We start from the raw sequence: 22187 nt of genomic DNA, 5'->3' as shown, positions 1-22187 counted from the left end.
GTTACACACATAATATCCGAGACCAAAAAGGTAACACTACAACCGCTCGGCTTATTTGTGGCCATTTATTATCACTGAAAATGACCGACTTTAAATGACTCTTCGGCAGCTGTAGCGCACTCTGATTGGCTCATTAGCGGGGGAGTGGCAGTTTGTGCTCCCGTTTCCCAAAATAAAAGCGTGATCGCTACAAGGAAAGATCATATCAACACCCTAATTCCAGGAAGTGGACGCCAGATCATAATTTCGTTTTTCGTTTTTTTTTTTTTTAAGATTTTTTTTTACAAATGGATTTTACTATCAATTGAGGAATTTTAAAATAGCGCAGTTTAGTAATTGTCTGCTCCCTAATAACATTTCCTTTCAATTCGAATCAGTTTTACTTGAATAATGCCAAATCACAACAATAGTCACCCTTTATAAGGTAAAGAAACTACAAGCACTTGGTGACAGTGGGAAAGAAAAACTTTCTTTTAACAGAAAGAAACTTCCAGCATAAGCAGGCAGGGAGGAGCAGCCATCTGCCAAAATAGGTTAGAGGTAAGAGGACAACACAGTAGTGAGACTGCTGTGAGTATGATTAAGATACCTTCAGTTTATGTCTCTTTTGATTTCAAATCACAAGATCTGTTACACCACATATTTACACTTAAATATTGTTTGTTTTATTTGATAGCATCTTAGTTTCTATCAGATTTTTTAAATCAGTGTCAATGATTATGCATATTCTTTATTGTTTTTATCTCTTCAAATAGCTGTTCAGCACTTAGTTTGAAAGCGTTTTATAAATAAAGTTATTATAGGTTATACAGTAATACTTAAGCTATTTTTTTGAATCCATAGCGTCTGTTACGTCCCTCTGCAGCCCCTAATCATCTCAATGTGTTCAGCTGGTGCTAATTGGCCACACCTAGGCAGGTGTGGATAAAAGCATACCTGAGGCAAACTTCCAGGGAGCTCACTTGTCTTTGCCTTGGTGGCACCAGCCATTTTAAAGATAAAACCTCTTCTCACCTACACTCTGGTATTCGTCGGTTTTTTTATGTTGTGGCTTTTGAGCCGGGTAGTAACATAAGTGGGGGCTCGACCGGGAACGATGCTAAAAACAATAAAACCCTAACTTTACCTAGCTAGTCTTCAGTGGTGTACCAGGCTCGAGGTAACTTTAAACGCACCCAGCTGAAACACACTAAAGGGTAGTGATGGGCAGATGAAGCCCCATGAAGCACTGGAGCTTTTCATCCAATTGGTTCACCCCAACGCGAAGCTTCATGAAGCTTCATTTGCTCTAGCAGGACACCTACTGGACGTAAAAATAATAGCTGGCATGAATTTGAAGAGTGTGGCATTTTGCACACAGCCTGTAAATGTCAACAACAAAAGGAGTGTGTAAAACATGTATATTGTAGTGATGGCAGTATACTGTGTATATTTATGCTGGCAGTATGGAAAATGATTATTTGCGGCAAAGTTCGAACCGCTTCATGAACCAGTCACGTGGTACAGCCGGGCAGCGAGGCTTCGGACGTCATCATTTTCAGCTCCTCCCATAAATGAAGCAAGCCTCGATACGCGCTTCGCGGAAACGCCCCCTCCATTACTCGACACACGCTCCGAAGCCTCGATACAGAACGTCCCATCACTACTAAAGGGACGTTGCTCAATCACAGTGAACACCATCCTCTCACCCACTTTAAAAGTCAAACAAACTGATATTCAGTCTCCACAAAAATGTCCAAACAATCCTGGACGAGCCCCCACTTATGTTATAACCCAACTCAAAAGCCGCAACATAAAAAAAGATGAATACCAGAGTGTTAGTGAGAAGAGGTTTTTTTTTTTCTTAAAATGGAATACCAGGTTGGTTAAAATGGCTGATGCCACCAAGGCAAAGACAAGTGAGCTCCCTGGAAGCTTGCCTCAGGTATGCTTTTATTCACACCTGACTAGGTGTGCCAATTAGCACCAGCTGAAAACATTGAGGAGATTAGGGGCTGCAGAGGGACATAACAGTCTCAAACAATAAAAAACCCGACTTATTAAAAAGAAGCAACATAGCCCAATTCAAAAATCTGTCTTAAAACAGCTCTTGTCATTTCTTGTCTCTTCCTATGCCACAGTACATTTGATAATGTTATTGTTATTGTTTCATGATATCATGTAAGGGTATTCCCCTTCCACAACGCTTTTGCTTTCCATAGCTAAACTGTATTTCGCTCAAAATACTTGAGTGATTTCCTGAAGTAAATTTATTTGTGTCATGGATCTTCCTGCATTCTCTGGATCAAGGGGAGCTGTCGTGACTCATACACAGTGCAGAGTCTGAATAGGTAATGTTAAGACTGTAAGTTGAATTATGAATGAATAAATTGCTTTTTATAATTAATGTTGTCTTGGATTTCATCGGCCAATGAATGTTATGCTATGTCATTGCTTTGCTGCATTCTGGTCCAATGAATATGATTTTTTTCACTGTGAATTGGTAATAATATCCGAACAAATCATCAAGCCCTCGTTAAATATTGAGATGAACTGCATTTGCTGCATTGTTATAGACTGAACAAACCCTGTATCACTAACGGTACCAGAAATTAACCCAGTCTCCGGGAACATGAACGCCTTGGGCATCTGATTGGTTGAATATCCTGTCCATCATGGCATCCCTGATTTTCATTGGTCAGCGCTCTCCTCTGAGGAATCCCCCTTTAAACGTTGGCAGAACGGTCAAGATTTTGGAGCGGACTTATACAAAGCGAGCAAGTTGAGGGAAGCGCAGCACACGGACGTCTGTCAGGGCTGGAAATGCGCTTTAGTGGTCGTACGTGAGCATCTCTGGTCCAGAAGAAACATTCCATAATCATGGAACTGGAAGAGAAATCAAAATACGGTAAATATTTAAAGCCTGAAACGGAGACGCTCACTTCATTTGTCCAAAGTCCTTATCGGCAGTTAATGTAAAACCAAGTTTTATTGCGTTTTTGGAGCGGCGAAAGTAGGTCTCACAATGGTCCCAGCAGCTTTGCTTAGTAAAGTACCTTTCCTCATTCTCGACTTTTAATTTTTCAAGTTAGCACTTTCTCTGGCGAAGTGTCGAACCCGTGTATTGTCACAAACTAACGCAATGTAAGCTAGCTTTTACTTCTGAGTCAACGTTTTCGGTTACGGCACGGGAGCCCTGTTCTGCGTGTGTGTTGTGAAAACACAGGATGCCTGAAGTATGCTGCTATATATTGTCAGGGTGCACAATGCCCCAGTTTGTGTTGTGCTTGTCCAGTTGCTGCCACATTCCTCAGACTGCTATGGCAGGCAGCTCAGCTAACCCAACGTGCATATAGAGCACAGCGTATTAGAAAATTCCTCAAACAAGTGAAGAGGGTCTCATTTTGTCCACCGAGTGCATTCAGTCTGCTTTGGGAAGGCTATCTTTAGTTTCATTTCAAACGCAGACTGCATCTACAGTATCAGTGCTTCTCTGTTTTGGCTGTTGTAGTTCGTAATCAGGTAATGTGGGTGTAATTATGCCCCCACTTATCCCAAAATACTTGTTAAAAATGTGTTTTTATTCTTGCACATAATAGTAATTGTAGTACAGCTTTCTGCTCAGTGAAATCAGTACAGGGGAAATGGTTATCTATGAAACGAAGAGTGATTTAAGCTAACAAAAAACATCAAACAAACAAAGTTATGCAGCGAGTTGTTTTTTTTCTTCCATAAAGTCTGTTTTTGGATCAAGAACATGTGCCTTTTGTACAAACTTCCAGTCTCTTCACATGCAGCTTGCAGTTTATACTGTTATCATCAACATGATCATAGGGAGGAATGAAAAGCGAGGCCAGATACTTCTGCTTGCAGTTCCTCCTGCTCTTCCCTGGACACTCCCTTTCCCACTTTGCTTGCCACATGATGGCTAATTGATTCAATTTACCTTCCACAGATTGCAATGAATATTGTGTATGTGTGTGTGCCTCTTTGTACAATGTCAGTTTGCTCAGTGTAGTTAGTTGTGAAAGTGAGTAAGAATGCCTACAGCCTCTCGAATTTTTTAATATCTTTCAGTGAATCTTCATACCAGCTAAAAGAAACAACTAAAAAAAGAAGAAGAAAAGAACAATAACCTTAATGTTCCATGTGGCAGAAAATGTCAGAACACACTATAGGATCTCCACCAGTTTTATGCGTTGGAGTAATTTCAGGCTGTAATATATGAAGAAACCTCAATGACAGGACCTGAAACAACCATGCAGCCTCGCCCTGGTGCAAGTTAGGCGTAATTACAAGTCATATTTAGTTGTGTAGTTTGAAACCTGATCTCCATGCCCCCCTGATCTCTCCGTCATGTCATGTTAGACTATGCTGAAACTACATTCAGATTTTTTTTGGAAACATTTCATCCATTCACTTTCTTTTCATTTCACTTCGTGTGCTGCATTGACAAAAAAACAAAAACAAAATAAAAATACATCTATTATTGCAGCCTTCTGTTTGCACTGAACGGTGCCTGATCATAGTAGTTAAAGTTGTTGTGCAAGTGCTCATTTTTGATGAGCTTAAAGATTAGCTGCTGTCTGAAAATACTTCAATTTTCAAAAGAAACCCTCCTCTTGCAAAAGTGGAGTCCAAATCTTTGCAACCATTTCCCAAAGGATCCAACAGTTTGCTTGCATTTTTGCGTGTGGTCATTGTGTTGCTTTTTCTGTAATACCGGAAATAGATCTGAACTTGGACTGAAATAATCCACACCCTCTTTCTGTACTGACAGACATGTGGGACACAGACAGGAAGGGCTGTGACCTTTAGCTTCAGGATTTTAAGCTAGTGCAACCAGCGGCAGCCCTTGGTAACGTTTTATGCAGCTTGAGAGCAAGACAAGCTATTGTTAACATTTCATCTATTTTTACTTTATGCCAGCTGGAGCCTTTCCTAGCCACCATAGAGGAAGATCTAGGGTACACCCTGGACAGTCTGTCGCTGGGCTAACACAGAGAGAGACAGACAACCATATGCACTCACACCTAAAGGGAGTTTAGATTTACCAATGAATCTAACCAGAGAGAGTACCCAAAGAGAACCTACGTGGGGAGAAAGTGGCAACCCCAAACAACAACAAAGATGGGCAGTGTTTCCAATATTGAGATCAGCATATGTCTGCTGTAGGTTTTTACCCATTAAAAGGGAGTTTTTCCTTCCCACTGTTACTAAGTGCATTCTCATAGGGGGTTGCCTGGTTTTCTCTACATTATTGCAGGGTCGTTACCTTACAATATAAAGCACCTTAAGGTGAAGTGTTGTTTTAATTTGGTGCTATAATAAATAAAATTGAAAGCACTGAATTGTTTCTAAAGAATAAAAGTGTAAAATCTTATTTTAGGAAATGTCCTAAATGAATAGCAAGTATATCAGTCAGCTGATAAACAAAAATATAGCTCCACTTGTGTGTTTTGTGCTGCAAAGGGTCAGAATGTCCTTAGAAAACACTCCGAGAAGCTTTCATGTAACTCCAGGATGTGTGGGAAGGTATCAAGAAAATAAAACAGGGAAGCTCAGGAATGTTGGGACACACTAAAGAGTAAATGCTGCACCTGAATAAAAAAATACTGCTGAGAAGAAACAATGGAGGACATGAGCTTTAGCTTCAGTCACAACAATAATGCAGATTGGACTGTAAACGTCTTTGTGAAGGTTCATTGAAAACCAACATGGCCTTTCATTAGTAAGTTACAGCGCTTCTACATGTGGGAAATGTTATACTTTTTTTATGCTTCCAGTAAATGCTAGTGTGTCTTGCAGCACACTGGAGAGTATTTATCAGATTAAAACTTCAAATAAAAAATGTGCTCGCTTCATTTCCCTCACTGCATCGCCCCACGTGTTGTAGCAGCTGTCTGCAGATGGAGGTCATTTCTAATGAGTTACACATGACTGTTCGACCAGTTCCACCACACTTGATTCTAATACCTCAAATAAGTTTCCAAGGAAAAGAGCTGGATCGGTGTCGCCGTGCCAGTTATTGCAACGCGTTTTTGCTGTTTAGAGAAGTACAGGAAACCAAAGGCTCGCAGTGGTAATTCTCTTGTGCAGTAACATTAGCCAAAAAAAAGAAAAAACTGGATGGAAACTTTCATTACAGCTCCCCTTTTTTCTGGTTTCTCTGAGTGTCCGTGGAAAGCATTCGTGGCATTTAGTCTGTCTGTGGACTCTTTGTTAAAATGATGAGTTCGTTTAACACGCTCTGATTGCTTTCGGCTGTCGGAACAAACAGAAGTGGAGACCAAAATCATACAGGCAGAGAACAAAAAAAATCACTAGCTTGTAAGATTTATTGGGTTTCCCCAGTGCAGTAGATCCATGGGAAGGAAACATATACTATTTTAGTTTTTACTCAATACTGATGTGTTTAAGCTTGTGAGCTGTCACGTCGCTGCAGGTGACCATTTTACAGCCATAAATATCCCAAACACCTGAATTCAATTAGCGAGAGCATTTACGCAAACCACCCCCAGATGGAGAACTCCTCCTCTGTTTACTGCAAACACATGTTCCTGATCACATACACAAATGAACTTTAGTCTCCTCCTACTCTTTCACACACCCACACCTTCTTTTACTTCCAGCCTCTCTGTAGATGAGTTAAAGTTGCCTGCAACTTTACGCGGAAACAAGAGGGGGAAAGCAGGTCGACAGAAATCATGTTTGGAAGTGCTGGGGAGGTACTGTAGGGGGAGCACAGGTCAGAAAGAGGCTGCTTTTTTTTTTTCGGGATAAACAAAGAAGTGTTTAGGGATGGGAATGTGAAATAGGTTGGGTGGGGCATTGGTTGTGCGGCTATTCAGGAACAGGTTGAACTGGTTTCCGACCAAACTACTTGGTTCTCCCCTTACTCAGTCATTTGTGGCAGCAGATAGGAAAGGTGGATGAAGTGAACCAGATAAAGAAGCTGTGAAAAGAAGGAGAAACATTTTTTTTGCCCAGGAAGGAATTTCAACATGCCTGAGGGTGGAGAATATTATGGAAAGAATGGTACTGACTTGTTTATCTTTACTTTTGCCTCAACTAGGCACTCTTTCAAAAAAAAATGAATCTAAGACACGCTTAGCCAATCTAAAGATCACTGGGTAATCTTTAGATTGGCTGTTTACCTTTCTTGTATAGTGCTCACACCTAAAAGTGCAGCGGCAGCCTTGAGACTAGGGGTGTGTTTGTGAATGTTTGTGTGCCACTGCCGGCAGTGGATGTGTGTGCACACCGATACAGGTGTGTGGCAAGTCTCTTATCAGTGTTTTCTCCTGCACTATTGTTACAAGGTTGAATATAGATAACCACCAGAGGTGCAGATCTCTTTCTTGGACTCAATCTGTGTATTTATACTGAAGAACAGAACAAAGTTAAAAACTAAACTTGTTTGAAATATGTTAAAGTTAGATACCAGAACACATACGAAATACAACATCTACGCTCACTATAACAGGAAGTGGTGACTTCTTCAAAAGGCTGTAACTGCTTGTTGCAACATAACCCCACTGATCACATTCATAAGTCACATACTTCAGAGTCACCACAGCTGTTGTGTTTGTCTATACTTCAAGACTCCATATGCTACACATTATTAATAGTGTATGTCTGGGCACTGTTATGATGTTGGTCTGAAGCTGGTGGAGATGTCTTTTTGTGGCATAATTGTCACAGTAATGGCAACAGGAAACAGTCCCTCCCAACGCAAGCTAATAGCATTTAAGTTTTCGTTAAGCATGAGCCAAACTGCCCTCCTTCGGCAAACGTTGTTTTTATACCGCTGATTATTCACTGCACTGAAATGCTGACCTTTTTTTTTTTTTTTTAACTCTTTAGTCAAAGCAAAGCTATGGACCCACTGATCAGGTCAGCAACAAACCAATGGGAGGTGAGAGTGTTGAAGTTGCCTCCTTCAGCACTGTTTCGCAGAAAGTTCTTTGTAATCTCATAGAAAGGTGATATGCCTGGCTGTGAAAGACCAACTGCCTTTTGTTTGTGAGTGTAAGACAAGAAAGAGAGCTGGCTGAAAGGATGTGTTAAAGCACAAAAGCTGAGCCGCTACACCAAAAACCATAGACGGTATAAACGATGGGTATGAAATGTGAAGCTAGCGTGCTGCTACATTAAAACTGTGGTTGCAAAAGACATTTCCAGTTCTATAGAAGTGTCTGGGAAAAGAGCCCAGACCACTGCAAACACTTTCCAATTGAGCTTTTGTAAATCTTTCTTATTTTAAGTGTAAGATAGGAGGATTTGCCAGGATATCCCCACTGAAGCACCAACCCTCACTGTCAGGTCTGTTCCTTGCTTGTTTACATCAGGCGTCAGGTTTGGGGTGCTTCTTGCGACAATTTAGCATTAAAAGTATAATTTGGATTAAAGAGTTTGTGGATTAACCATTAGAGAATTTGGACTGGAACTGGAAAGTGAAATTTGCTTAGATAGCAGACACACTACCGTCAGATAACCTGCAGCAAGCTCAAGTGTCTGCTTCAACCTGCAACTTTAGCTGAAAGAACAGAAAACATAGTCCTTATTATAAGAGACAGCATGTTGTAATCTAACCATATTTAGACAAAAGAAAAAAGTTTGCTCATTTTATGAACTGGGAAGTTGTTTGTCTACTGATGAGCATGATAGCTTTGTTTTGACATAGAGCTGTATTAAAACAACAATACTAGCTCCGCTGGTGGCTTTACACATGGGATATTTGCTCCTGCTGTATTATGAGTTTTATATGAGCTCCCGGTTAGTCAGCAGGGAGGAATTTGATGAGTTTCTGGGCGTGTCTGGCCTTCAGGGGAAGTCATCTGTGAGAAAAATGGGAGGAAGACTCTGGTGCACTGCTCCATGGCCTTGATCCAGCTCTGGTTTTAACATAAATTAATGAGCAGCTATTATAAAGATGTTTACTTAACCCTTTAAACCCCAGCGTATCGTATTTGATACATGTGTTTTGTGAGGGTTTTTTTTGTGTGACATCTATATCATCAGCGTGACTTTTTTTTTACCCTCAAAAATGATGTAAATTACATGACATTTTAATGACTAAATTTCAAAAATATGGCTTATGTATATGGCTTCAAGTGTGTTACAAATTAAAACTCATGTATGCAGATTAAAATTTGATATATTCTTATATTTTGTCTAAAGGTAAAAAAAACACTCCATTATTCAAGTCAAAATTCAAGATTTTTGGCAGTTATTTCATGGTTCAGGTTTTAAAGGGTTAAACCTCTCAGCGAGCCATGCTTTCAGTTGCCACAATGCTAAGAGCTCATTGATTGATCAATGCATTTCTCTCCTTTCATGCAGGTGAGCCCAGGAAGCATGACCCGAGCTTCAGTGGCCCAATCCAGAACAGGTGAGACAGAGATGTGGCTGTTACACTGTGCAGATGACTACAGAGGACTCCATTAACCATGTGAACTCTCTCCACTGTAGGGGCTGCACAGACATTGTTTGCTGCATTCTGTTCATTATTGCCATACTTGGTTACATTGCAGTAGGAATACTCGGTAAGGAGACAACACAGAAGCACAAATATCCAAACTGAAAGCAAGTTTCATAACCTTTATATCTCTCTTTTTTTCTTCTTTTCTAACCCAGCCTGGTCCCAGGGTGACCCAAGAAAGGTGATCTACCCCACAGACAGCCGAGGACAGTTCTGTGGGCAGGCTGGCACTCCACTCGAGTGAGTTGCTTTCCGAAGTATAGATAAAATGGTCTCTGCTGCACGATTTTTCTTAATTTGAGTGTGATCTTTAGGGTATTTTGAAAGTTTGAAAAGGGTGGAGTGCCCACTACGGGCCGGGGACGAGTTCCTGCCCCAAATGGAGGAGTTTAAGTATCTCGGGGTCTTGTTCACGAGTGATGGGAGAAGGGAGCCGGAGATCGATAGACAGTTTATTGAAATTGAAACAGTTGAAACGGTTTATTGAAATGTGTTAACATACATGGATGTATATAAGACAAAAGACAGAGTTTGTACAACTCAAAACAAGCTTGTTGGTGTTCGGTGTGTTGTCCCTAAAGATACATATATTAATTTATTTTTGTCTGTTTCTTTCATGTTCATTCCTTGAGTTAGGTGCCTTTTTTATGCCTTGATGGTTCATAGCCTAGTGTTAAGTGGCCAGAGAGTCTGGCTCCTTGGAAGCAGAAATGAAGGGTGGCTCAAAAGTTTTGGGTGGTTCTTTCGATTCCTCAGGCTTTTTTGTGTACCACCATCTAAAAAGATATACAACTGGTTTGAAAGCTTAGCTAGCTAACTTAATTAGGCAACATTAATACAATCAATTATGGCTAACAAGTTAACTCAAAGGTTTTCCTGGCATGTTTACATTAAGTTAGTTCCCAAAAAGTAGATTCTGTTCATCTGGACGTAGCGTTTTCAGTGGGAGAAACGTTTCGTCCCTCATCCAGGTGACTTCTGCAGTCCCAGCTGAAAAGAATCAATTTTTGGGAATTTCCTTACCTGGTACTATTATTCATTTGTGTTATTAGTGTTATTATTATTATTATTTGTATACTTTTTTTTTGGGGTTGTTTCAATAGCCACACCATGTATTTTTGGAATGTGTAAAAGTAAACTGGAAAGTACCTAGCACATGTTAGCCAATTGAAAGGCAGGACCGCTGAATAATCCCTGCAAACACTGTTGTGACAGCATTGTGTTGTCCCTGGACAAAAATAGTTAATTAGAAATTTGTGTACATTTCTGTGCACTTTCTTTGGTCTTGTTCCCAACAGGAAGAAGCCCTTTTTGTTCTACTTCAACATCATGAAGTGTGCCAGTCCCATGGTGCTGCTGGAGTTCCAGTGCCCAACCACACAGGTGCCAACTCCTCTGTTGATGAATCTTTATAATATTTATTTAAACAAAAAGAAAAACACAATATACACTATGTGCTTTGTCGTGAAGGCTTAAAATTATGAGTGTAGAGTTGGGGCAGAGTTGGCTTTTTGCTTTTGTTTACAGATGAGGAGAAAAGTTACTCTCCCAGCCCCCTATCAGCAAGTTTTCTTTAGAAAAAATACATTTGTGATTGGCCAAAATAACAGAATTATTTCAGAAAACAAAATGAACAGGGTCAGTGTTTCTAGGCCTGGAAAAACTGACCTTTTTATTGAGCCATAGTACAAACCACTGCTGTGCTTTGCAATCCTCAATGCTTAACAACATCAACTGAAAACTGAGGGTTATTTTCCAATTTACGCACAATTTAAAAACTCCAACATGGGTTTGAACTGTTCTTTTGGAACATTTTATTGTCAAAAACAAAAGAAATCAGTTTAAGCTTAAAGAATTATTGACGCTAACAAAACAGGAGATGGATATACAAAGATCACAGCGGTTCCAGGTATCACGGGCTAGAGTGAGAAGTGTCATAAAGAAATTCAAAGAGCCACACAGTAGAAAACAAGCCTGCCAGTAGTATGAAATGAAAGCTTTCAAAGAAAAGACTCTCACCAGTGCACCCCCGAACAACGATAACTAGAACCCTGTACAGGAATGGATGGGAGGAAAAGCCTCACTTCTGTAGAAGAGACGGCTAAGAACAAGCGGAAGAAGGATTATTATTACATTATTTCTTTGACTGCTTTTGTGATGGGAATGTGGCCTGACTGTCCTGCTGTCCATGTTCATCTTTAGATGTGTGTGGAGAAGTGCCCTGATAAGTTCATGACATTAATCAAAGCATACGCTGTCAATAGTGACTTTGCCTACTATAAAAACTTCTGCGAAGAAGGAGTGACCAACACAATGGTGAGTTGTACTTGAAGTCTTCTGTACTATCTCGGGTATCGATATATTCGAATGCTTTCTACAGACCTTCACTTATGTTTTGGATATACTGTGTTTTTAGGGTGTTGCAGAAATCCTTAAGCAACGTCTCTGTCCTGCAATGCTGCTTCCCAGCAAACCCTGTAAGTAGAATCTCTAAATATGTGTAAATGATTCTTTTTCAAAGGAATTTTAGGGGAGTGGAATATTCATGCAATGATAGTATCATTGCATGATTCATGACCTTTGACCTTTACAAAAAGGCAAGCAGAGAGACCGTCAGATTTATACACACAAACAAACAAACCCATCTTACCCCATTTTTAACAACTGGACAACATAAATTGGATCTGATTCAATCACATCATTTGTGCTGCTTATCTGCACTGTACTTGAACTTCTTTATCTTTCTGCACTCCTTCCTGGCTGAAGAATTATAAAATATTTTAGTACTGTAGTTTAACAAATATCTAGTACAAATTATTTACTATTAGCTGAAAATGACACATCTTTTTTTAAAAATAATTAATTTACAAAAAGAAGCCCCACTATGAAAACATCTCACTACACATTGTTACATCCTGTGAGGCTGTGGGAGTACCTCTGCCTGGCGTTCTTTTCATTTCACCTGGATCAAACTGTTACTGGCCCCCCACCCTCATCGCCTAGCTTTTATGTGGGGACGTAACACACAGAAAACTGTATTATTCTTTACACATGTAGGGAAACGCATTTCATTTGTTTGTTTTTGTATTTTTGACAATGACACGTTTCTCTACTTTTCTTTCAGTCACCCGCAGGTGCTTCCCAGCTTTGGGCATGAAAGGAGGGGTGATAACTGTGGGAAACAGCTCCACATTTAATGATGGAAATGAAATTAGAAACGCCCAAGACCTTGTTGCTGGTGTACAGTGAGTATACATCAGTAGAATTTTGCGACACAGCTAGTTTTCAACTACATTACTCTCTCTTGGTCTGTGTCAACCGGCCACTACAAATAAAGTGTGATGAGAAATTCCTGAAGCAGATAAACATACAGGAATCTCTCCACAGAAATGCCACTGTGGTAATGGAAGCTCGTCAGGTGGTGATGAAAATCTTTGAGGATTTCACACATTGCTGGTACTGGATCCTCTTGTAAGTAATAAACTCTCCTTTTTCATCCTTGTCAGCTCTGTTTGTATTGCAAAGAGATTTTCCTTAAATTGACCGTACCTCCTCTTTGCAGGGGATTGGTTATAGCCATGATCATCAGCCTCGTCTTCCTCATCCTCCTCCGCTTCCTGGCAGGGATCATGGTCTGGGTCATGATTGCCATGTTGGTAGCGGTGATAGGCTATGGTAAGGGACAAGGTGGAAAATATCATTGTGGTTCATAATGGCTTAGTAATCTGGTCCTACCCAGAAAGCAGGTCCAGACTAGCTGGTCAGTAAGTAAATCATGAGTGTCAGTATAACCGTGAGCATGAATTCAGCACAGCAGGAATATTAATGCAGGGTTGGTAACTTTTGACTGGGGATAAATTGTGAAAGTCCTTGTTGTCAGAAAACTAGTCAGTGTGGAAAAAATGCAAACTGAAAGAATTTGCATGAAAGGAAGATGCAAAGTTTGAGTGAAGTGACCCACAGCTGTGATGTTAGATTTTCTATTTGAATAAAAATGTGCCATTTGTTTAATTGAGTGTGAAGAAAAACACAGCGTCACTTCCTGTCATATCCTATCCTGATCCTTTCACACTAAAAGGAATGAGAGTATGAGACACCTTTGGGGGAAAGACATGTCTCATGCAAAAACAAACAGCTGGCAATGCTGAATTTTGCATGTGCTTACCAAGCGTATATTAAAAAAACACACATTCATTATTGTGGAAAAAGAATTTTCTCCATCATTACCAAGTCATTGATCATTTCACAGATTACTTCAAAGTATCTCTAAACAGTGCTGTTCACACTTGGCAAGCTTAGCGCAGAGTTCAGTTTCAGTGTCTCAAAAAGTAATTAACTTTTATTTTAACTGCTTTAAGCTTTTCTTTTTAACTCCTACCATCCACGTAACCCTCAATCTCTGCTACCTTGCTACTCTCCAGTGTACTACTGAAGAATCACTGACAGACTGATTTTACAGTCAAAGAAAAAGCAATGCAAGTTAGTATTTTTATGGCTTTAACAGACGACCATAAGACCGTCAACTGAAAACAAATCTGTTCTAAAGGAGTGGAATTGAAAAATGAATGTGGAGTGTTAGCAAAACAACTAGTTAAACTTTGCAGACTTGTTGAACCAAGTAATTTCTCAGATAGATTAATCTGAAAGTGCTGATGTTGTCTCCTCTCCATCAGCTCATCCACAACGGCATGTGGGGAAAAAACCCACAAAAACCAAAAAAACAGAAATTAATACTCATTTGAAAGAGAGGTGTGCTGCTGTTTCCAATGGGATACAAGGAAAGTGTGCTACCAGGGATAAAAGAAAATTGTGGCCACAAGATGGAAAGATTGATGAAAATAGGCTAGGCTAATGTGAAGATAAACATCACTGTAAAATGATCTGCGGCAAATATAGTAAGAATGTTCTTAAGAATGATCTAGTATCCTACTTGACCTTTGATTTTACTTAATTGGCTTTTTTATTGACTGAAAAGAATAGTTTTTTCAGGGTCAGCAGGGGGCAGAGAGAGAAGTCTGCTGAGGTAGATGTCAAAGTTATCATTGTAACCGATTCACAGTTGATCTGACTCTTGAAATGAAAGAGATCTCCTCGTCTGTTTGGAAGCAAACCCAAAAGGAAATAAGGCCTCTTTTTCCACCTGATTTCCCAAAAAATTTATTTGCTTTTCTGTGTGCTTCCTGTTGCTGATTAGGTATCTTCCATTGCTACATGGAGTATGCAGCCCTGAAAGGAGAGGCCGGCGCTAATGTGACTATCAAGGATCTGGGCTTCCAGACAGATTTCACAGTCTACCTGCAAATTAGACAGACCTGGCTGGCCTTCAGTCAGTATACATCCTCAAAATCTCCATGGATTATCATCCACACTCAACATATGTTGATTAAAACTTGAGACACTCACATGATTTTTCTCTTATCTCCTTATATAGTTATTATTCTAGCCATTGTGGAGGTCATCATCATTTTGCTGCTCATCTTCCTTTGGAAGAGGATCCTCATTGCCATTGCTCTTATTAAAGAAGCCAGCAGGTCAGCCTTCATTTTAGAGCTGTAGCAAGTAGGAGAGAAACAGATCAATAAAACTTAGACGTTATATTGTTTATTTTAGAGTGACTCACAGTAATGGATTTAAGCGCTGCATTAAGGGTGCAGATAAAGAACCTGATACATAACTGTGAAGGTTGATGTTTGCATTTGCTTTTACGACTGATGCTGTGATCCTGTTTTCAGAGCAATTGGACATATGTTGTGTTCCCTTTTCTACCCACTGTTTACATTCCTCCTCCTGGCTGTGGTCATTGCCTACTGGGGAGTAACTGCTGTGTATCCTTTCAAGCTATTGTTCGTGGTAGTGTTGTTATTTAGGGTTGATGAGGAAATGAAAAATACAACTCTGAACTGTTTTTTTTTTTTTTAAATGTTCTTGAAGAATTTAAACTTTTAAACTGACTTAAAAAATTAATGTGTCTATGAATGAACTGAATGAACAGTTGAGGTAAAGATACCTTAGACAGAGTCTGTGCAGGGATGATGAACAGGGCTGGTAAATTCACATTAAAAGCTAAGGTTTAAGTTTGATCACGCATACTCTGCAGCTGCGTGATTAAAGTTCACTGCATTCATGAACAAATAAACCAATCAAAACAGAGGAACATGCATATTATTCTTTATTATTAGTAGTATTATTATACACTCATAATTGTCAGTTTTGTTATCAGTTAATGATGGTAAGCCTTAACAGAACTGATCAGTTTCTTGTCCACGTCCAATCAGCCTATCTACAAAATCTTCAATGAGACAAATTGTGACTACTCAAGACAAACGTGTGACCCGGCTGTAAGTTTTTCTCCTCTTTATTTGTGTGTTAAATTTTCATCTCACTTCACTTCCATGCATGCCGCTTGGACTTAACATTTTGGATTTGAGAAATACATTTGCGGCGTCACTAAATTAACCGTGTCTTTGTTCAGAACTACTCGACGAGTCCCATGAAAGCCCAGTGTGCTGACTCGAAGTGCCTTTTTGCTTTCTACGGTGGAGAGACCCCTTACCACAAATACCTAATTGCCCTGCAGTTCTACAACGTCTTCCTCTTCTTTTGGTGTGCCAATTTTGTCTTGGGACTGGGACAGATGACCCTAGCCGGGGCGTTTGCTTCTTACTACTGGGCTGCCAAAAAGCCAGATGACATTCCTGCTTTCCCAGTGTTTTCTTCTCTTGGGAGATCGCTCAGGTTTGTATCTGTGTTGGGTGAAGACTTTTAGTAAAACTGTCTTCTGACATTTGCTTTGCCGGGTCCTGAAACATACTTCCTGTTTTCATTCTTTAATTGTTTTAGGTATCACACAGGGACTCTGGCATTTGGCTCCCTTATCCTCTCCATCATCCAGATCATCAGGGTTTTGCTGGAGTATCTGGACCACAAGCTAAAAGGTTTGCTACATTTTATGGAGTCATAAATGACTCCATAAAAGTGACCTATTTAAGTCTAACATCTGTTAAAGGTTGATTGCTCTCATTCACAGGAGCCCAAAATAAGTTTGCAAAGTTCCTGTTGTGCTGTCTGAAGTGCTGTTTCTGGTGTCTGGAGAAATTTGTCAAGTTCCTGAACAGAAATGCGTATATTATGGTACGTGTTTCAGTTATTATTTATTCAAGTCTCTGAGCTGGCGTGATTAAAAGCTTGGTACTTATAATGTTAAATGTTATCTTGATGTAATGACTGCATTTGGCCTCTAGTCGGCGATCTATGGGAAAAACTTTTGCACCTCTGCCAGAGACGCCTTCTTCCTCCTCATGAGGAATGTGATCAGGTGAGTGTAAAATCATCACCTCATCAGAAAGCATTTTGTTAAATGTTTAATCGTATAAAGCTGACTGGAGTAAATGCCTGTTTTTAAATCCCTGCAGGGTGGCTGTGCTGGATAAAGTGACAGATTTCATTTTATTTTTGGGCAAACTGCTCATTGTTGGGCTTCTGGGTGAGTCTGCTTTTTGTTTATGTATTTTTTTTTTCTTCATGTTGACCATATCAGACTAAACCAGCATTTCCTGGAAAGATTGTGTCGACCCATCGCTGGATGACCGATTCAACTCACAGTCCAGAAAAGTCTGCATAGCAGATGAAATCCTGCAAACTTACTGCAGGACCTGCTGGCTCCTTTAATAAGAGCAAACTTGCAAACTGTGGTGTTTTAGGATTTGTTTATATTTTGGAAGTAGGATTTAATTGGAGCTTTAAATAGGACTGGATCGCTTCCACTGATTTTATAATGTACAACGTTATTTATAGCTAATAGAAATTGTAATCATCAGCTCAGACTGTGTAGTGTACATGGGAATTGTATTTATATATTCTTTGGGGTTTCTCTCCACAGGGGTCTTTTCCTTCTTCTTCTTCTCTGGGAGAGTGAAAGCCTTTCAGAATACAGCTCCAACCCTGAACTACTACTGGGTACCCATCCTGGTAAGCAGGACTGAATTTCTATTTTTTTCTTTTCTTGTCTTTAATTGTTTTGTTGAAGGATAATGTTTGTGTGGTTGTTGTCATCTCTATCAGACTATGGTGGTTTGCTCATACCTCATCGCCCATGCATTCTTCAGCGTGTACTCCATGTGCGTGGACACTCTGTTCCTGTGTTTCTGTAAGTGACACATTCTCAGTCAGTTGTGACATCTGTATGTAATTCAAATTATCCACGCAAACGTCCAAACAGGTTCTTACGTGAAAGGGGAAAAAAAAAAACTGTGGAGGAAGGGCGTAATGTTAGGAATGAGCGAAATGAAAACTTTTCTCACTTTGCTTCTGGTGTTGGGCTGTCACTAATTTTAAATTGCATGAAATACGGTGTGCTACATTTCAAAATAACAGCCTGCTCCTGTTAGCCTGAAAAATGTTGCTGCTTGGTGATGAAGTGATACTTTGGGTGCTTTTGCTTGCTTGCCATTTGACTTTCTTTCTCTTTTTGTGTCTCCTTTCCTATTTCTCACTTCCTAATTCGCCCCCTCTTATTTCCCTTCCCACTTGCCCTCTAACACCCTGGTGTATGCATACATTTTTTTCACATTCACCCATTAACACAAAATAATCAAAAACACGATAAGGTGAAGACCTGGAGCGCAATGACGGCTCAGCTGCGAGGCCTTATTACATGTCGCCAAGTCTTCGTGAGATTCTGTGGAAGAACAAGGAGGAGGATCCATCTGAGCCCTCCGCTCAGCAGCAGCAGCAGCAACACGATGAAGACACCCAGCTGAAACAGGAGGCTCAGGAGGAGGACACGGCTTAGAGAGGAGTTTGTGGGGGGAAAAACTCAGATTTTCCACTTAATTACAGGCAGAGAAAAATCCAGAAAGTCTTTTTATTTTGAACCCTTTCAAAGTATGAGCTGGGACTCTGTCATCTGCTCCCTTAACTTCTCTCAGATACTAGTACAGCTACAAAACACCACGCCTTAAAATGGCAGGGATTCAGCATTTTGCTTTAGTCCACTTTGTGCAGATGCAACCCTGCAAGTTTCAAAATGAATGAAGGAAGTTTTTCAGTTCAGAGTGATTTCAGCATCCTCCTGAGGTAATAGGACGTTGAACGTTCCCTAAATGGATTATCTAGGCTTGGTTTCGTTTGCCTCTGGTGGTCTTTAAAAACTGTTACATCCGACACTAAGTAGCGTTTTATACAGCAGCGGATACCACATTGTCTTCAGTAGAATTTCACAAACTCACAGCAAATACTGTCGAATACTATTTGTTATATTTAGAAAACACATTTAAGAGTGAAGCACGTGGCTTCATTTTTTCAGTGGTTCTTTTACTCGCAAGGCATCACCACAGCGATCCAATCTGCATATTTGATCTTGTGGATTTTGACACTGGATGCCCTTCCTGATGTAACCCTGCTAGGAATTTGTCTCCTCCCCAACTGGTGATCTTTTGCTTGTTAGGCAAATATTTTAACCAAAAGTAAAGTAGACTGCCTAAAAGTAAGCCTAAAGCATGGCTTGTTGCTAGGAAATAATGGTAATAATAAATCGAACAAACAAACACAAAAACAAACAAAATCACACTACTGTAGTACAGTATAGGACAAGAAAACTCTGGTTACAGCTGGTAACCAAACCCTGTAGAAGCTATAATCAGAGTTTTTTAAACAAACTACTTTCTTATGTAATAGGGTAGTTTAATAGAGTTGCATTTGTGTCTTAAACCTGCTTTTATCCTAGCGGCAAGTAGGGGGCGGCGACTCAAGTTATATGGAAGTCTGTGGGAAAACAAGCCTACTACTTACTATATTTATGACCGCAGTAAATGCAATCCTCAAACTGATGATGTCATCAGTGGCTAGTGTGATATCATGAGTACAGAAAAATGATTAAACGACTAATTATGGTCCAAGTTACTCTAACAGACTTGAAGAGATCCACCCTCACACTTCATATCTTGTTTAAAAAAACAAAAAACAAACAAACATTATACGATGGGAAGGGCCAAAAGTTGGGGTTCCAAAAACCAAAAGGTGATGTCATAGTGGCCATGCTCATGTTTTATATACAGTTTGTGATTGTTTCTAAAATAATTCAAATAAATCAGCACAACAGACATTATTCGTCACTATGGAGGTGGGGCTTAGCGAAGGGTCAACTTAAGCGAACAGAAGGGCTTTACAGCAGGCAGGAGTTTGGTATGTGTTTAATTGTTGTATGAATTTTGTGATACGAGTGATGTCACCTCACACTCAGATTTATTGACACTCGCTTCATCCTGTTTAGCGTGCTGAAAGCTGGCAGATGTTTTATGGCTATTGAAAATGTGAAACTTCAGTGAACATCTGGGTAAATGGCTCCCTATGAGGTGACTTCATATTTCTAACTCGGCGTTGCCTCCATAAAACATGCTCTCACTGCCACTAGCTAATAGAAACTTGAAGCCAATCATGTGCCTAATTGACAGCATTATTAATGTTTTGCACATTAGTGGTTACAGTTGATGCAAACAGAATCTTTTTTTAATACACTCAGTGAAGCACTTTAATCTATGTTCACTCTAAGCCATAACACATTTGTCTCTGTTTAATGAATGCTGGTGAGTCTTTTAGTCGTGCAATTTTTGTTTTGGTTTTTTTAAACTGTAAATTAGCGTAGCTTTGCCTTTTAAAATATTTTTTTTTAATGACTGTGTGTTTTGCAGTGCAGTTGGTTTAATAAACACAATTTAACCAGTGATATCTGTTTAATAAAAAAAAACGGATGGTTTTTTTTGGGTTTGTTTGTTTGTTTGTTTGTTTGTTTTTGCAGAACTGAAAGGTTTTCATTCAGATTTCCTACCTGTCAATATACATTGCAAAATCTGATGCTCATTTAAACTTATGCCAAGTCCTCGAAAGCATCGAAAAGCATTAATGTCCTTTTCTTTGACCTCTTTCCAGTGGAGGATTTGGAGAGGAATGATGGCAGCCCGGAGAGGCCCTACATGATGTCCGAGAACCTCCTCAAAATCCTGAAAAAGAAGAACAAGACTGACCCAGCTCAGTAGTTTTTTTTTTTTTTTTTTTTTTTTTTTTTTTTTTTTTTTTGTCATGTTTTACTGTTAATATTTGAGTAGTACGGGAAGGTACATATAAAGGGTCATCTGCTACAGTTTTGTAATATGATCGGTTTTTATTCTTGTATTTTTTTTTTTTTTTTAAATATCTATAAATATGTATAACTTGTGTCATATTTGAATTAACAGTTAACCATGTAGGCACCAAAGCCATTACCCCAGCAGTCAGGTATACATAGTGCTTTTATACCACTTTGCCTAAAGCATCTGGTGCTGCGGCGTTCCTGTCATCAGCAGCCATATGGAAATATAACCAAAAGCAAAAAAACCTTGTATCTTGATAGATGTGCTGGTTCGGATGAGGGGATTTTTTTTGTCATTTTTGTGAAGCTGAACTGTTTTCAAATAAAGCATAGTTTTCTATAAAAATCCATGTGACTCTTTATGTATTCATATACCGAAGGCTTTAAGGTGCTCCCAGTATTTCAGCATTGGTGTCATTCTGATAGACCTGATGTGACTCGTGTCTTTCGGGTACTGGGGATAAGCTCAGGTTAGTTTCCTTTCTAAGCTTAAATGGTCACACTTTCTGTTCCCTGCTGGAACTGAGAGTGTGACCACCCCCCCACCCCCCCCTCAAAAAAATGTTATATATTGATTTTGAATAAATCCTTACAAAACTAACATATAAATGTCACATCTTTCCTTTTAGCTTTAAACTTAGAAAACATAGTTACAGTTTGTAGAAATCCATAAAATCCTAACTGCTGTTCTACGTTTGACCATGAGAGGGTGTGCATATCCTCACTACAGGTCATTCAGCGTGGCACAGTAAAATCACCTGTAGTGTGTAAATGCTGGCTTTACGTAAGTGTCTAATGACTAATGCGGGAAAGTCTGTCAGGGTTTGATAAAAATCAACTTTCTAGGAGTCATATCAACAACTCTGCAGTAATGGAATATGGCTGAATACTTTTAAAATACTCCGTTACGGTTCAGAGACAGGACCTTCAGTCAGAGAGCTGCCAGTAGACACACTTCTGGAAATGTTTTAATGCAGAGTGTTTTCGAACAGGTAACAGGATGCCCTTGATTTTGAATGAATACACTGCTAAAAAAAATTAAAGGAACACTTTGAAAACACATCTGATCGTTATGGGGAAAAATCATGTTGCGTATCTATATTAATAATTTTGGGGGGAAATTTGTAGGAAGGAATAGGATGCCACAATGTTTGATGAAAATGACAGTTATCAAATTATAGAGGGCTGAATTCAAAGATAAAGGAGGGAACAAAATGACATGGCAGGCTCGTCCTTTTTGCTGAAATTTCACTGAAACTCAAGAATGGTTCTCAGCAGTGTGTATGGTTCCCACGTGCTTGGGCTCCTCCCAGATCTGGCCCAGGGCAACACTGAGCTTCCAAACAGTTTGACGTGCAACCGAAACATGATGTCGCAGAGTTCTTCTGTTGGATTTAGGTCAGGTGATTGTGGGGTCCAGTCAATGGAGTCAGTTTCTTTATCCTCCCAGGAACTGCCTGCATACTTTTGTCACATGAGACTTGGCATTGTAACACACCACGAGGAATCCAGGACCCACTGGACCAGTTGAGGGTCTGACACTGGGTCCAGATATTTCATCCCAATATTTAATAGCAGTCAGGGTGTCGTTACCTACCC

At 39.7% G+C, this 22187-nt stretch overlaps 1 protein-coding gene across 4 annotated transcripts; it reads left to right on the top strand.

The window, feature by feature from the left end:
* Positions 1 to 2720: 2720 nt before the first annotated feature.
* Positions 2721 to 20641, top strand: LOC101471123 (choline transporter-like protein 2). 4 transcript variants are annotated; one of them, XM_004562911.5, is made up of 22 exons: positions 2721 to 2887; positions 9325 to 9373; positions 9454 to 9527; positions 9619 to 9703; positions 10762 to 10846; positions 11666 to 11779; positions 11880 to 11940; positions 12588 to 12708; positions 12851 to 12934; positions 13026 to 13138; positions 14658 to 14789; positions 14895 to 14994; positions 15196 to 15288; positions 15717 to 15801; positions 15936 to 16198; positions 16304 to 16398; positions 16491 to 16594; positions 16705 to 16778; positions 16876 to 16946; positions 17343 to 17431; positions 17525 to 17609; positions 18070 to 20641. In XM_004562911.5, exons 1-22 carry the CDS (start codon positions 2860 to 2862, stop codon positions 18252 to 18254), a joined length of 2190 nt encoding a protein of 729 aa, XP_004562968.1. In that variant the 5' UTR covers positions 2721 to 2859; the 3' UTR covers positions 18255 to 20641. The 4 variants fall into 4 exon arrangements, with proteins under 4 accessions (XP_004562968.1, XP_012777823.1, XP_004562967.1 ...); XM_012922369.5 differs by having other exon boundaries at positions 2722 to 2887; positions 20390 to 20641; XM_004562910.4 differs by lacking the exon at positions 2721 to 2887 and adding an exon at positions 6623 to 7017.
* Positions 20642 to 22187: the final 1546 nt, after the last annotated feature.

Source organism: Maylandia zebra, linkage group LG4, assembly GCF_041146795.1.
Source record: "Maylandia zebra isolate NMK-2024a linkage group LG4, Mzebra_GT3a, whole genome shotgun sequence".
Taxonomy (NCBI): domain Eukaryota; kingdom Metazoa; phylum Chordata; class Actinopteri; order Cichliformes; family Cichlidae; genus Maylandia; species Maylandia zebra.
The sequence above is the reverse complement of the archived record's forward strand: the minus strand, read 5'-3'. Positions and strand labels throughout refer to the sequence as shown.

Bases quoted from the DNA above. Each gene is read 5' to 3' on its own strand.
- LOC101471123 (XM_004562910.4), top strand. From the start codon at position 6,984: ATGCCTGAGGGTGGAGAATATTATGGAAAGAATG. The intron at 9,704-10,761 runs GTGAGTTGCTTT...TGTTCCCAACAG, and splicing joins CAGGCTGGCACTCCACTCGA to GAAGAAGCCCTTTTTGTTCT. The intron at 12,709-12,850 runs GTGAGTATACAT...ATCTCTCCACAG, and splicing joins GACCTTGTTGCTGGTGTACA to AAATGCCACTGTGGTAATGG.